This window comes from Carettochelys insculpta, chromosome 2 (assembly GCF_033958435.1).
Source record: "Carettochelys insculpta isolate YL-2023 chromosome 2, ASM3395843v1, whole genome shotgun sequence".
In the NCBI taxonomy this organism is placed as follows: domain Eukaryota; kingdom Metazoa; phylum Chordata; order Testudines; family Carettochelyidae; genus Carettochelys; species Carettochelys insculpta.
Window position 1 is genome coordinate 120,721,510 of NC_134138.1, and position 15,980 is coordinate 120,737,489.

A 15,980-nucleotide genomic window follows, 5' to 3' on the forward strand; every position below is an offset into this window, starting at 1 on the left:
CGAATCACCTCTATACCTCCTATCTAGGGATAAAAATTTGGGGAAAAACAGAAAAAAACTTGCCACAAGCTAGCAGAATACACTGTAGATCTCTTGCAGTTACTGCAAAATGAGTATAACAAGTAAATAAGTTTGCCATTTTCTAGGTCAAGCCAACTATGCATTGAATTAATCAAACTGGAATAAAACATATAGGCCATGTCTACACTAGCCCCAAACTTCAAAACGGCCATGCAAATGGTCATTTCGAAATTTACTAATGAAGCGCTGAAATACATATTCAGCACCTCATTAGCACGCGGGCGGCTGCGGCACTTCGAAATTGACGTGGCTCGCCGCCGCGCGGCTCCTTCAGACGGGGCTCCTTTTCAAAAGGACCCATCCTACTTCAAAGTCCCCTTATTCCTGTGAGCAGATGGGAATAAGGGGACTTCGAAGTAGGAGGGGTCCTTTCGAAAAGCAGCCCTGTCTGAAGGAGCTGCGCGGCGGCGAGCCACGTCAATTTCAAAGTGCCCCAGCTGCCCGCATGCTAATGAGGTGCTGAATATGTATTTCAGCGCTTCATTAGTAAACTTCGAAATGGCCATTTACATGGCCATTTTGAAGTTTGGGGCTAGTGTAGACATAGCCATAGAGAAGCAAAAGCAGCTCTGTGGACGGGGTTCCTTCAAAAGAAACACCCCTTTCGAAAGCACCCTACTTCCTGAAAAAGGTAGTCCACCCTAGTCTTCTGGAAGGTAGATCATGTGGGAATATGCAAATGAGGCACAAGATAATTAAATCCATGCCTTATTTGCATTTCCAATCAGCTGCATTTGCATGCCCCTTGAAAGGGAGGGACTGTGTAGACACAGCTTGAATGTATTAGTCATATTTTCTAACTTTAATGATGAAAAATAAGCATATTGCTTTTTATTCCTGCTAGCTATTCAGTTTCCAATATATCTGAGTGTAGATGATCTGCATTGGATTTTTTTTTTCCTGCCTCAAGGGGATTGTTAGCTAAGGCTATGTCTACGCTACAGACCTTACAGCGGAACAGCTGTACCTCCTCAGGTGAGCCTCTGTATGGTCTCTTGTGGAACTGCTCCGTGCCTTCTGGAGAGAGTTCCACTGCTGGCGTAATTAAACTACCCCCAGTGTGCAGCACTAGCGATGATATCAGGAGAAGCCCTGTATGTCCTTATTGTCAGGTGTGGATTTTCCATGCTCATGAGTGACATCGTTTATAGCAACATAAGTTGCTGGCGTAGGCCAAAGCAAAAGTCCAGTCAGTTACTCCTGTGGAAACTCACTAAAGGCAGCGGGATTGTGCCAGTATTGCTGAGGACATCTGAAGAACTGGGATTATGTAGGTGTTACTGGGGGCCTGATTTGGCCCATAGCATCTTTAATTGCTCGTGATTTATGTAAATGATGAAAGAATTCAGGTTTCTCTCTGACGGACCAGACTGAGATTAGCGGGTTGGCAGTTGAAAGTGAAGGAAAATGTGGTTCCTTTGGTTTGTAAATGGATACAGAAATCACCAAAAGACAGTAAACTCCACAACATTACTGTTAATTTATCAACCAGAACCACATTTGTGGTGTTTTCCCTCTGCATTTTGCAAGGAGCATATGATCTTCTCCTGACAGCTGTGGACCTTCTGTCACTTTAGGATCAGATTTCACAGTACTTTTTATACTTAAAAAAATGCAGAATGTGATGGTCTGTATATTTAGCAGTTCTATATGTGAACTATAGCTGCTGTGGCTTTGATTCATTTCAGATTTAATTCAAGGCATTTTGTTAACTTCTGCTAGCACTAGTTATCTGATGTATTGGGGGGGAGGGTTCATAAAGAACATAGAATGAATGGGGTCTGTTAGAATAATAGCAGTCCCAGCATTGTTTTCTAGGAGGGAAACATAATCATACTCATGGTCCAGATACACTAATGATTCAGCAGGGTGGAAGGATGAATGAACGGAAGTCACTTTCCAAGTGCAAGTGAGTTGACCGCTCAGAAGGTATTTTCTTGACTCCAACACTTCAAGTTACTGGAACTGACATATGGCGTCTCTCCACATTAAATATTACTTTTGGAAAAAGTCATCAAATTCTTTTGTAATGCTTAACTTACTGAAAATTGGGCCTCAAATGATATGTTTAATTTAGACTTCTGGAGTTTGACTATAAATTTTATCATCAGCATTTTAATGTTAAAATGCAAAGCAAAAACTGAGTTAAAGCCACATTTCTGAGCTGAATGTCTCCAGTGAGTGTAGTCGGCATGTAAATAAAATCTAATTAATCTTTTAAAATTATTTTTGCCCCCATGTGACATTCTCTCGAGTCAAAGCTGTCTTGTTCTGTGCCATTCTACCAGTCCCTGCCACACAAGGGCTTGGGCAGGATGTTCTGACCACAAACTGAAGTTTTGGAGGTTATGCGAAGATTTTATAAATATGTAAATTGTCTCTTAATAATTTGCATGCCTTGTCATATGTGGAGCCACAGAAAACTTGGCGGATGCGTCTTAGAATCTTCCTGAAGGAAGCCCAAAGTGCATCATTTTTGGCATGTCAACTGCTATGGGTCTCATAAATTGTAATGAGATCATTGGTATTTGTTGATGTCACAGTTAAAAACCCCTGACGCAGGAAATATTAAGGGAATTTATTAACAAAAAGGAAGTGAAGATTTATGCTGTTAAAAAACTTATTTCTGTGCTGTGTCTGTCTTGTAGACTAGTTAGTAGGGACATTAAACAAACATCTTAAGCTTCAGTCGATTTACTTTTGCATTTATCTTTTTAAAAAACAAAGCAGAGTATCCATCTTATTCTTTTTCTCTCCACAGTGAAATCCAGGCTCCTGTTTTTAAAAGGGATGTTAAAAAGTAGTGTGTAAAAATCACATACAGGCAAAGTGCAGCTCTCCAGCTGTAGCCACTATGCATTTACTTTTGACTCTAAGAAAAATGAAGCACAATGTAAAATTTAATGACTAAGCTTAAGCTTGGAAGAAAAGGCAGGTGGCACTTTGAGGGAGCACTTGAATTAGGTTGTTTTTGAAAGGGCTAGTTTATAAGCTGCTCATGTGGAGTCAGACATCTCAAAATAAGAGATGTGTCATACCAACTCACAGTGTCAATGCGAGCACTGAATAAAGTGCGCACAAGAGAGCAGAGGGCCTTCCTCCATTTTCCCATCTCAGTGCCTGTTCATGTATTTCAGGTTGCATGGGGATGAAAGTTCCATCCTGAGAGGCTGTTTTATTTGCCATTAGAAGCTGCTCTAAAGATGCGCACAGTTGAATGCTAAGTAGTGTGACCATTGTATTAATAAAGCAGCACGATGCTATCTTGTCAATGGCATTTTCAAATGCACTATGATCATACAATGCTTGTGATTAGTTCTGAGGTGTTATTGTTTAAGTAATCCTTATTGCTGCCACACAAAATAAGGATTGCTCCCTGGCTTATCTTGAAGGGAGACAGAGATTGACACAGGAGGCCAAAATATAAGTGGGAAAAGAGTGGTTAGACTGAGGGGAAGAATCCTGCTAGCAATTGCCTGGTGGAGACCAATCTCTGAAACAAAACTCGTCCTGCCATGTGCAGGAATATTTTTTTGACTTGCAAAAAAGAGGGTTGGTATTCTCATAGTCAAAACTGGAAGTTCGTCAGTAATCAGTTCTTAACACCACATGTACTGGCCTGGTTATGTAATTTTTCTAAGATCCTTTGAAAAATATCCACCAATAGTTTCATGATCTTAGTGTGCTGCTGTTTTATTGCTGCTTCTTAGCCATCAAGGCTGGGGTCAAGCCACACTGCTCTTGTGTGCGTGAGATAAGCAAAATTTGGTAGTTAAGCTAGGTAGGTGGGGCTAGATCCCCTCCTCCACATACATAGCTTTGCTGCATAGGGCTCTCGTAAATTGGAAATGGAAAGTCCCAGGCGGAAGGGTGATTTTTTTTCCTGGGGTATTCACCTTGCCCTTGTGTAGCGTTGTTCATTTGCAGCTAATATATATGAGTGGGACTTGGCTAAATAAATAGGGGGAGGGTCAAAGCAAACAAACAGTATGTTACCATACCTTTGAGTCTTACAGTGCTTAACACGTCATAAATTGCAATGACAGAAAGCAGTGAACTGAAGAGGAGAAATACAAATTGTTTATATAACTTATTTTTATATTGATGCAGAAGTTTATGTAAATGACCTCCATAACACCAGCTACAGTTACTCATATAAATTCTGTAACACAGAGATGAGATTATTTCAGTAAAACAGTGCCTTTTTTAAAGGGTGAGAAAAGATTTTTCAGTGTGACGCCCCCAAACTCTTTTCTTTACTGTTTGTTCCACGTTGGTTTGGAATGGACATTTGCAGTTCTACACTAAGCTAAAATTCTGCAGGTTCAGCGTTTTCTCACCGGAGTACCTCTTGTGAAAAATCATGACCAGTTTCACTGCCAGGGACTATGAGCGTCGGATAATACAGGCAAGGGAAGTCATTGCTTTCCCAATAAGACGAGGGTGGCTCCACCACCACGTTCCGGCCAGCTGGGAAAACTGCGGCTCGGGCTGCAGTGTGGCTGTGGCCATAGTCCAGTTGTCCAGCTGCTCCTAGGGACAGATATAGGGCTGGAGGCATGTGGCCACCAACAGCCAGAACTGAACCCTGGGGGAGGGACATGGAGTTGTGATGGGGAGAGCTCAGGTTGTGTGGCTGCCTGGCACTTGAGGGGATGGGGGAGGTGCACTAGCTTTGACTGTGGGGTTAGCAGCCATGAAGGAGGGGACTGGCGATGCAGGACAGGGCCCAGCAGCCACAGGTGGGGCTGAGCTCTGGTGGGCATGGAAGGGGCACAGCTGGTGCTTGCCTCCCCCAGCCACCCACGCCACAATGCTCATTTTTGCAAGGCAGGAGTTCTTCAGCTGTGTGTTTGCTGTTGGTATCCTGTCTGTTCAGTATTAGTAACGCACATTTTGAATATTCTGTCCTGTTCTTGTCTCACACTTGCAGGACTTCTCACTAATGGCTCATCGAAGGGATTGGGACCAGGATCAGAACAGTCAGAGAATGAAAAGGATGATGCATCCCAAGTGTCTTCGACTAGCAATGATGTTAGTTCTTCAGATTTTGAAGAAGGGCCATCCAGGAAAAGGTGAGTGGTGGTTTAGAACTCAAATAGTCTTTGAAGAGCGGCATTGCAACTTTAATGTGGGTTATAGTTAAGTCCAGTCTGACAAAGTAAGGTTTCATCACATGGCATAATCTTTAATTAAAGGTTAATTTTTAATTCCTGGAGACTCCGGAGCAGTCGTAGCAGTGTGGTAGCCTAAGGCATTCTGTAATTCAGTGGCAGAAAACATGGCAATGTTGTTGCCATTTTGCTGTGGCTGATTGCTAAATGAATTGTTTACTCAGTATTTTTTTGGGTCTGTCAGTGAAAATGTCAGTGTTTAGCAGATCCAGATAACAGAATTTCAACTAACAGTGTATTAGTGTCATTAAATTAAAATTACTCTTTGATTAACTTTGAATGTTAAAGTAAGTTACATGTTAAAATAGTTTAAAATGCATTGTGCCTCTGAGAATACTAGCAGTATAGTGAGCATCACTATAAAGATGCAGGGTATTGTATGTGAAGATACTCTAAGGTTATGCTGTGGCAATCTGGTGGTTGTTCCTTAGACGACGTGATGAAATCCCTGTTGAACTCTGCAATGTTGGCCAAGTATACAAAGGGTGTAGGTTAAAATAGCAGGATTTAAGCCCGAAAATACGCTGGAAGTGCAGGCAGAGGTCTTTTTGTTTACTTCTCTTTTATGAAGTGAGAACTAAAATTAGCTGTCTGAAAAACATCTGCTAATTAGGCTATTGACAAAATTTGTTTTTTTTTTTGTCCTTTGGGTGATATCCAATTTTATTTTTAAGTCGTTTTTGTTGTTGTTGTTTAGTTCATTTGGTTTATTATTGTTTTTTCTCAGTTGTGTGAAATTATGGGTTTAAAACATTTTTTAATATTTATATTGATTTGAATTTTCACAGTTTTGTGCAAGTAAAGGGGATTGGGTTAGGGCAACACCGACTGGGCTCCCAGTGCTGCTGAGGGACCAAAGCTGACTGAGTACAAGGTGCAACAGTGGCTGTGGACCTGACTCAACAAAACGGAGACCGTGCCCCCTCTCCGTTAGGGCCACGAGGGGTGGGATGAACCCCCGGAATACAGTTTAGGTCACTCTTCTCTTGAATAGCTAAATCCACTCCTCCACATATATAGGAGTGCCCTGGAGTGGCTCCCAGCCATTGATTAAAGCAGTAGGACTGTGACATCAGCTGCAGAGAGCTCTCTGGGTAGGATGACTGTCTGTTCTGTATTGAGCGGGATGGTGGCTTCTTGGGGCTCCAGGGTGGGGCCGGCGGCTGCTGCTTCCCCAGGGCTCTGTGGGATCGCCAAGGGTTGCAGCTTTCGCAGGGCGTGGGCAGCTGACGCCTCCTTCCTGGCTCCCTGGGGCTTGATAGAGCCGTGAGGAGTTGTCCCGCCTCCTCATATCTCTCTGTTCTGTATTTGGGACAGCAAGATATGGTTGCCCTATCTCTGAGTTACAGTGGGGCCAGTGACCCTGAATTCCTGCAGCTACTAGTTTCAGGGGAAGCTGCTTTTGCTGACTATTATAGATGCATTTTTTTGGTCTGTTTCTGCATGGGGGAAATCCAGCGTGTACTGAGGACTATTTAAATTTGAGCCTTCTCATACCCCCCACCCCACCCCAATAACCCTCCAAACCAAAAAAAACAACGAGGGGTCCTGTAGCACCTTAGAGACAAACAGATTTTTTGGAAGCATAAGCTTTCATGGGCAAAGACACACTTCATCCCAAACCAAACTGTATTTTAAAAATATCTGCTTGAAACGCAAATCATACTTTTTCACATTCCTATTTTATCTGCTTAAGCTTAAAAACTATTTGGGAATTTCTTTGGTAGCCTAAAAAAAGGGGTAAAACAAGTGGTCCCTCAAAAGTTAAATGAGAAAAGTTTGCCTTTGGATATGCATATGTGTTACTGTATATGCTGCAGGCCAGAATGTACATTTAGTATTTTGTGTCGATAGAAATGTTGCAAAGGTACCTTGCACCACAGCAGCCACAGGTGGGCCTGAGCTCTGGTGGGCATGGAAGGGGCACAGCTGGTGCTTGCCTCCCCCAGCCACCCACACCACGATGCTCATTTTTGCAAGGCCAGGAGTTCTTCAGCTGTGTGTTTTTGCTGTTGGTGTCCTGTCCGTTCAGTATTAGTAATGCACATTTTGTAGTATGAAGACCTGCAAAAGAGAGGTGTGCCCCTTTCACTTTTTTTTCCCCCTGAGGTATAAAGAAGGCTGCTTAAAAATTAAAGTATTGTTTATCATATTTTCCCTGGGAAACTCACTCTGTGTTTCACAAACCAGTTGGATTGTGACACCAAAAATACTAAGGAAGTGAAATTGGACACTTGAAGGGAAATGGGGGATTTAGAATTACAGACAGAACCTCTCTAGTCCAGCACCTCGCGACCTGACTGGTGCTGAACAAGAGAATTTGCTGGCCCATGGGAGGTCAATATTGTCTAGCACATTACTAACACTTCCACTGCTTACTGGGTTCTTTGAAGACATTTAGGGGTAAATTACAGCTAAATAACAGCACAGAACACTGAGAGCCAGAACTGTTGGTTGTAAACAAATTTTATGGGACCACAGAAAACTTGTCTACACCCATCATAAATAGTTGTCCAGCTAACTAAAATCATGCTGGATTAGGATGTTGCCAGATGAGAGTATGCTGGGCTCGAGAGGTTCAACCTTTAATATGAAACACTTTTTTTTTCCCTCCTAAATATCTATTATATAATTTGGTGGAGTGGAGGGCTTTAATGGTTAAGCAACACCACTGTTTGTCAAGGAAGGTGAAAGCACCACTCCCACCTTCCAGGCCTCCATGGAATAAAAATAGGTAACTTGAGGGGAGGAGGGGGAAGAGGAGTGTTTGTGTTTAAAGTCAAGCTGAAAAATCCCTAATTTTTCACTTGTGTGGAAGTAGGAGAAACACTTCAGTATTACTTCATATAGAGAGAAGCACAATCCCCACACTGAAAGAAGAAGAAAAGCTCACGCAATCTTTTTCTGCTCATGGAATTCACCTTTTAGTTTAACCTTCCTGTTTTTATGTCTTTCATTCACTTCATGTCCACTTTCCGTCCCCCTGGACTCCCTCTCTCTGTTCATATCTACCTAACTTTTGATTTTACCTCCCTGCTCTTTGTGCTGCTTCTCCCTTCCTACAACTATCACATTGCTTGTGCTCTCTTTTCTATTTGTCTACTCCCCTTTTCTCCGTTCAGTATAAATCTGGTACCATTTTGTTCCTCTGTTTTTGAGCTGATGACATTTTATGAAATGATACCCCCCAGTGGCCAAACTTCTCAGTGTATCTTTTCTGTGGCCAACTGAAAATATGCATTTAAACGATGAACATGCCAAAGCCAGCCTGTTCACAGTTTTCTTCCTCTTATAACTAAAATGTGCATTGTTCTTGGTCTTTGAGAAATGCCCCACATTATGACTAGCTTTATACACAATGGACTAAATGTCCACCTTTGGGACCTGTGCTATTTAATAATGTAGGGTTAGTGTTTTGAACTATGTGTGCACATAAATCATTACTTACCCTCTGTGTGTGTTGCAGGCAGGGTTGGTTTCAGGAAACTTTATTCATCTATACAGTGAGAGGTTGCTTGTATCCTCTGTTTTCTTGTCTCATTTAAGAAGAATATGCTAGATGGCTATTAAAATAAGTATGGACACCTTCTGTCAGATTTTTCTGGTGACATAGTCGAGCAATCTGGGAAGTCTTTCTAACTTAATTTTGATTCAACTTTGGTTTTTATTGGACTCTTCTTTTCCTACCCCAACCTCCATCTGAATATTTTTACAACTCTGTATTGTTTATTTTGTCCTTCTTACTGAAGTTAAAGTAGTCTTTGTTACCTGAACTGCACTGAGCTTGCTGTTAGTTCAGGCTATATTTGGCAATGCTTTGTATTCCAGCCAATGTTTATACATAAGGCATAAGTAGGAGAGTAACTGTTTAGAAAATGGAACACTGTCACCTGCCTAACCTCAGACTTTTGGGGGATTTCCATAGGACGTCTTCATAAATATGCTGAAGCTGCAGCTATGAAAGCATGGCATGAAATGAGATAGATGAGTTTTGTGGGCACTTTTCAGTTAGGCTGCCAAGAAGACAGTTGTGGAGATGCACTGTCTGGATTTGAATGATGATCATAGGGTCATTCAAATGAAGATCTGGAAGTGGCTCTTGGATGTCAGCTAGTCTGTCCGCTGGCTGATGCAGGGCCTAGTTCATCTCTGACAGGCGTTGTTTTCATGTGGTTTTAAAAATCTTTAATAGTGAGCATTCTGTAACTTCCTTTGGAAGCCTCTGCTAGCACTTAATTTAAAATTTTAAGGAAATTAGTCTCTACTTCCCTTGCTGCAGATAACTGTTTGTCCAACCATCAGTGAACGTGGAGAGAAATTGATCACTGTCCTTTTTATAATGATCCTTACATATTTGAAGACTGTTATCAGGTCCCTCTTCAGTATTCTTTTTTCGAGACTAATCCAGCTCAGTTTTTTAAACTTGACTCATAGGTCATTTTTAAAAACCTTATATCATTTTGTCTGTATTTTGCTTGAGCATAGGGCTCAGGGGAACAGTACTTGGGCTGAGGCCCCACCTGTGTTGAGTAAAGCGGAACAGTTATTTCCCAGGTCATGAACATGAGACTCTATTAACACATCCCAGACTGATGCCAGCCTTTTCACAACCACACCTTTCTGAGTGCCCAACAATGGGAGTTATCTTGTTGGGAGGGAGCCTTGCGATACCTGAGTGTCCATTGCTCGTCAGGACCAGCATTCTCCTCAGCACTCTGCTGGTCCTACTTTGTGTTGCAGGTTAATATTAGGTGTTTTCCCATCCTTATTGAGGAGTGATTCCCTGTAATACTCAGCCTGTCACTGAGCTCTTGCGGAATTTATCGGGCAGGCTGCATGAAGGTTACAACTCAGATTTCCCAGTTGGCTTAATACTACAGCACTGAGAAGTATTCCGAATAATGTAAGCTCATTAACAAAGCTAGAGATTTAAGATGGAGTGAGGGGAGGCTAAGGGATTCAGAAATGGTTACAAACAAAAACGTAACAGGCTACAATCCTTGTCTAAAGTTATCTTATCTTGCCCTAAACCCTTTTGTGAAGTTTCAGCTGAGCTTGTTTGAGATTCTGTTTCCGCACAGCCGGGTTACTCCCTCAGGTACAGGATAATAAGGCATCTCCTCTTCTACTCCAGAGTTCACTGTTGTTGTCCTCAGAGTCAGGATGACTCCCGGGGATTCATACTCTGGTGTGTTCTCCCTTTTGACTTTACATCCTCCTGTCTGCCTGTTTTTCCTGTGGACATTACGTATAAATGGGGCTTGATTTGTACTGGTTTTACCATACTCAATTGACATGGGAGACATCCTTTTTATGGCAAAACCAGCTTGTCTACGCTGCCTGGGATATAGATTCTAAAAGTATTTTCAATACACATACAACTTCTTAAATATCACACATAGAGATGAAGAGCTTTATCATGAGGTACATGGCATAAGCTTCTGCTAAAAACCTCATAGAACCCATTGGGGGTAAATTATTTAAAAGCAGGTTGTTAAGTGTAGTGAGTTTGTCAGGCCTTATAGGAGTCAGGGTTTCTCTCTGCTTGTGGCGGGCGGGTTCCCCCAGAAATTTCGAAAATTCTGTGAAAAGTAAAGCGTTCGCACTGCCATGCATGAAAAGTGGAGCTTCGAGGGCTTTTCCCTTGCAGTAATAATTCCAGCTCTGCGAAGGACTTTTGTTGACCCCGCCCCCACTATCCAGGGCGAAAATAAAGTGTGTTTATCAAGCACAGCTATTATTGGCTTATGTGAACACTCCTTTTGCACAGCTGTGGCTGTGAACTCTGACTGTAAATGAGAATGCTCTGCTCTGCTCTGTTTCGCAGTGCTGTGGCCGAGTGAACATGATTTTTTGACTTTACTTATTTTGACCTTAGGATTTTGAAAAAAAATATTGTCCAAAAAAAAAATCATGAAGTGTAGAGGCAGCCTTAGTGTAAGTGAATAATGAACCATTTGCTATTTGGCATGGACTGTTTCTTAGGATCACAGTCATGTGATTGACCATTTGTGACACAGTGTACACCCACCCCAGTCTCTTACAGCAGTTCTCCCATTTTGTAGATGTGCATTTGATTTCCCCCCTCCTCCCTAAATGTAGTACTTTGGACTTGTCTTTATTTAATTTTATCTTGCTTGTTTCAGATCAGTTCTTCAGTTTTTCAGGGTTGTTTGAATTCTAATCCTGTCCACCAAAGTGCTTCCAACTTTTAAAGAGCTGGTGAGATGCTCGTACGCTGGAGTAAAAATGAAAGAGGGAGGTCATCAAGGCTATCATCTAAAACAGTAGTGACTCCAACTGAGCATTTTAAAGTAAACTTTCCCAAGTTATACTGGAGTATTGGTGCTCTTCATCCTCCCTCCCACCCATGTGGACACTGATTCTTATGTAAAGAAGTCTCGTTCTCCTTCCACTTTCCTCCCCCCAGCTTATCTAGTGGTTAAAGTAACTTTTTTTGTTGTTGTTTTGTTTACAGGTACTACCTTGTTTTAGCCTGAGTCCCTGCCAGTTCTTTAAATAGCTCCCTGCTGCCTTTTGCCACAGCTCAGCCAGCCCTTCTCAGAGCTGCATACCAAAACACACCCGCTTCCTTTCACCTCTGCACTTATCTTACATTCTTTCCCAAGCAGCGCATACAAAAAAAAAATGGGGGATGGAGATGGAATTTACCAGTATAACTGTCCAGGTTTAAACTCAATTAATATTGTTCAGCAGCATTACCCCAACTACCCTTTGAAGTTACTGCCTTAGGTTATGTCTACACAGCAGACTTATTTTGAAATAAACTATTCCAGAAGAGCTGTTTTGGTGCACTGGTCAGATTCCTGGCTCCTTCAAGCCCAGCGCTGGTCAGTTTCTGGCTCCTTGGCTTCTCCCAGCTGGAGCAGCTGGGCGGGCATACAGCTGTAGCAAAGTGGCTTCTTCCAGCTGGGGGAAGCCAGGGAGAAGCCTCACCGCTGCGGCTGCCCGCCTGATTTCTCCCAGCTGGCGGGAAGCCAGGGAGATGCCACTCCACCGCGGCTGTCTGTCCCCAGCTCTTGCAGCTGGGGGAAGTTGGGGAGAAGCTGCAGCGGTGAGGTTGTCTGCCCTGCTTCCCCCAGCTGGGGGAGCTGGGCGGGCAGACAGCTGCCTCAGACTGGTTTCTCCCCGGCTTCCTCTGGCTGGGGGGATACTGGGGTCTGGAGCAGGGGACTGCTGGAGGAGCTGCATTCCCACCAGTCCCTGGAAACCCCAGGATTTTAACTTGTGCTTAACTCCTGTTAATGCAAGTTAAGTTCAGTTGAAATTGCGCGTATCGGCACTTTACTGTACACCAATTGTGAGTTGAAAAAGCAGGAAATTTGTTTTTCTCTTCTAATCACTGAATAAAAATTAGGCCTGATACAGTGTGGTCTGTTAGTTCTAAGATCCTGGCAGAAATGGTAACAAGAAAAAATCCGATCAATACATGAATAATGGATAATATCTCGTTTGTTTAATAAATCAGTTTGTTACAATGCAAAACTCTTCCCCCCCCCAATACAAGTTGGTTTTACCTTTAAAAAAATAAATAAATAAAATGGTGGTTTTGTGTATTTTCATTGAATTTCAGTTAGTCTGGGTAAAGCGCAACTCATATCACAAATAGAAAATCATCATCTAGTAAATAAGAAATGCACCATTCACTATTTTCTGTAAAAACTAACAAAAAATCTAGGTAAATGTAAGTTTAAATGTGTATTAATATAGCATTTCCTCTTCATTAGCACCAAGAAGTACCGTATTTAGTATATGGACCAAAGGTTGAACCTCTCTAGTCCAGCACACTCTCTCTCATCTGGCTGTATCTATAATCCAATACGATTTTAGTTAGCTTGACAACTACTTATCATGGGTGTGGCCAAGTTTCCTGTGGTCCTGTAAAGTTTGTTTACAGCTACCAGTCCTAGCACTTAGTGTTGTGTGCTTTTATTTAGCTGTAATTTCTATTTTTTTTTTAAATCTGATTCAGAGCCAGAATGATAATGTAAATGTCCCTCTTGGAATCTGATCAGGTTTTAAATTACAAGTTTCTGATAGTAATATAAGAATAATTTCAAAATTGAAAATAAATGGCCCAATCTTAGCCAGTATAATTCTTCAGCATACAGCTCTATTGAGAGAGAGTCTGGTTAATACTTTGTCTACAAACACTATTTCCTAAGAGAAGCTTTTAGTGAAGATTTTGTTGTTTTACTACGAACACCTTTCTCTACTTTGATAAATCATTTAGGCCATCCGTGGTTGTGCTTTGTATTGTTTTTTTACTGTGTGTTTTACTGTCACAATCTTTTCTCCATTTATTCTTTACTTTGATTTAAATAAGCTGAGACTTTGGGGGAATCATTGCCTGTGTGGCCTTCAGTTCACCTCCCTCCACTGGTATTTTGTGTCACACATCAGCATCTGTGGATAGCATCCTTACTTCCATCTCTCCTGCAAGTTCTGCCTTGTATCCTTAACTGTTACCATGGTGACTGCTAGCCATGGTTCTCTCTTACTCTTCTTCCCCCGGCTACAGGAGCTCCTGTAGCAGTTCTCTACCTTTTCATCAGTGTTGTCATTTTTGTGTAAATCTCATTTTCCAGTGTCCCTACAATTAAAAAATGTTTACATGGACCCAGTTTTCTGCACTTATATTTCTGAAACGATATAGATACAAATTTTTGTAGCACACAAAATTTTTGGTTTTAGTTGTGAAGGTTGGAGGTCTGTAGGTGGAAGGATATTTTTTTTAACTATTAGCTGGTTTGGATTTATGTTAATGGCTGAGTTACTTTCTTGAGCTTTGTATTTTTTGTAATGTGAATTAGCTGGTGTGTTTACCAAAAGAAAATAAATGCCAGTGTGTTAGAACTACCAAGATAGCCCTTAGAATTGAGATTTGTGTTAAAATGTCAACTTCTGGAATTTCGTTTAAATATGCCCTTGTGCAAATTAAACTTTTCACATGAAGAGATGAAAAAAGAGGCAAATCTGTTTATCCTTTGACGTCTGAGAATTTTCTTGCACAATGCCTCACGATTTAGATAGCTCTAGGTACACCTCTTTTTATGCTCAAACTTTATGGCATGTGATCACTGTCTTGGTTGTTTGCTTTCCTGGCCTAAATAGGGTAGTTTAAATTGAGCAATGGTGCTGTGCTTCATTAAGTCAACATTTGATCTACAGATGTTTTGAGGGAAGGCCTCAGAAGCTCACTTGGGGTATACACACTAGCTGTCTCTAAGTACAACGGTCTACCACTGTCATCACTACAGTAAATGCAGATGATATTGGAACTATGAAGTTGGTGGATGCTAGCACTCTATTTCACTAGGAGCTTCATACAGGAGCAGCCGCATTCTTACTGTAATGTAAGAACTAATTTTTTCTAGTATAGATATCCCATGAGAGTCTTGACATTGCCTTCACTGAGGGAACAGGATTTTGCCCAGCATAACTGACACACTGGAATCTCCATGTTTTGTTAGTCTTTAAAGTGCTACTTGACTGCTTTTTTGTTTTGATAGTATAAAGACTAGCACGGCTCCCTCAGCAATCAACATGCAAGTAATCTCCACTGTGTACTTGACTCACAGAGCAATACATTTTTAATTTTTGAAGAATCAAGAGCTTATGGCTGCCCCTCCATTCGTGTCTGCGTGAATATGTCAACTAAGGCTATTTTTTGCCTTTCGGTCAATTAGAAAGTTATTTTTATCAGAGGTGTTATACAGATATTTCAAACTATTACCCAATTTCCATTTTTTCCTACTGTAAAATGAATGAGTAGTCACAATTTAGCCAAAACAAACATCTTTTCCTCAAACGCTTATACAAATATTTACTTAATGTGCAAAGCTGCATTCACATCCATTTAAAGACAATGTTAGTTAAATCCTGAGTCTGCTGAAGCCAGTAGCAAAACGTTCATGTTGATTTCCATGGATCCCTTTTCACTGTACATGTATAACGTCCTAAGTGAGTGCCTCCTGTGTTAGAGCAGTGCTGCCTCATCTGGCAGTAATGGTTCTGATTTCTCTATCTTCCAGATTCTCCAGCGAAACTAAACCATATATTTAGGCGCTGACATTTAAAAGCATTTTCCGGTTTTAGGTGAGGCCATACAGTAGGGCAGGAAGGTTATACTTGAGGATCTGGCAAATTTTCGGAACTCAGTGCCTGCTTGGTATTTCTCTGCCCTCAGCAAGCATTTTCATGCAAGACACTTAAGGTCTCTGTTCCTTTACTCAGTAAGATGTCCTCTAGATTTATTAGATGGAGTCATGGAACAACACAATTATTGAAATGGTAGCTGGAGGAAGCATGTCTTTCACAAAGATCTCTTTTCAGGAAGTAGAATGTTTAATTGAGAGAGCTGTCTGTGTGGGAGCTCAAGGAAAGGATTTCTATCAATATAATCACCAGAGTATAACTCCATTCCTCTCCCCAGTAGGTTATGGGATCATTTAGTGTTTGAGGAAAGTAGCCACCTCAAAGGAATTTATTATCAAATGAAAGTTTCCCCAGAGTATTTAAAAAAAAAAAAAAAAAAGACGGCAAGAAAATATCTGCTCTGTATAGGGTCCTGGATTTTTCTCAGTATTCATTGGGATAGGGTGAAAACCCTTTTATCCCCTTTTTTTCTCCCCCTCTCTGAGTGAGCACCTGTTGCAGACAGGTTTCAATTCCTAGTATGCTGGGAATTACAGAGTATGTTAC

General features: G+C 41.5%; 1 protein-coding gene across 1 annotated transcript in view; it reads left to right on the forward strand.

The window, feature by feature from the left end:
- Positions 1-15,980, forward strand: part of JARID2 (jumonji and AT-rich interaction domain containing 2) — a 305,764-nt gene that overhangs the window by 180,654 nt on the left and 109,130 nt on the right. The window contains exon 3 of the mRNA XM_074987636.1: positions 5,015-5,156. Within this exon, the coding sequence (XP_074843737.1) occupies positions 5,015-5,156 (142 nt within the window). The remainder of the gene's footprint in view (positions 1-5,014; positions 5,157-15,980) is intronic.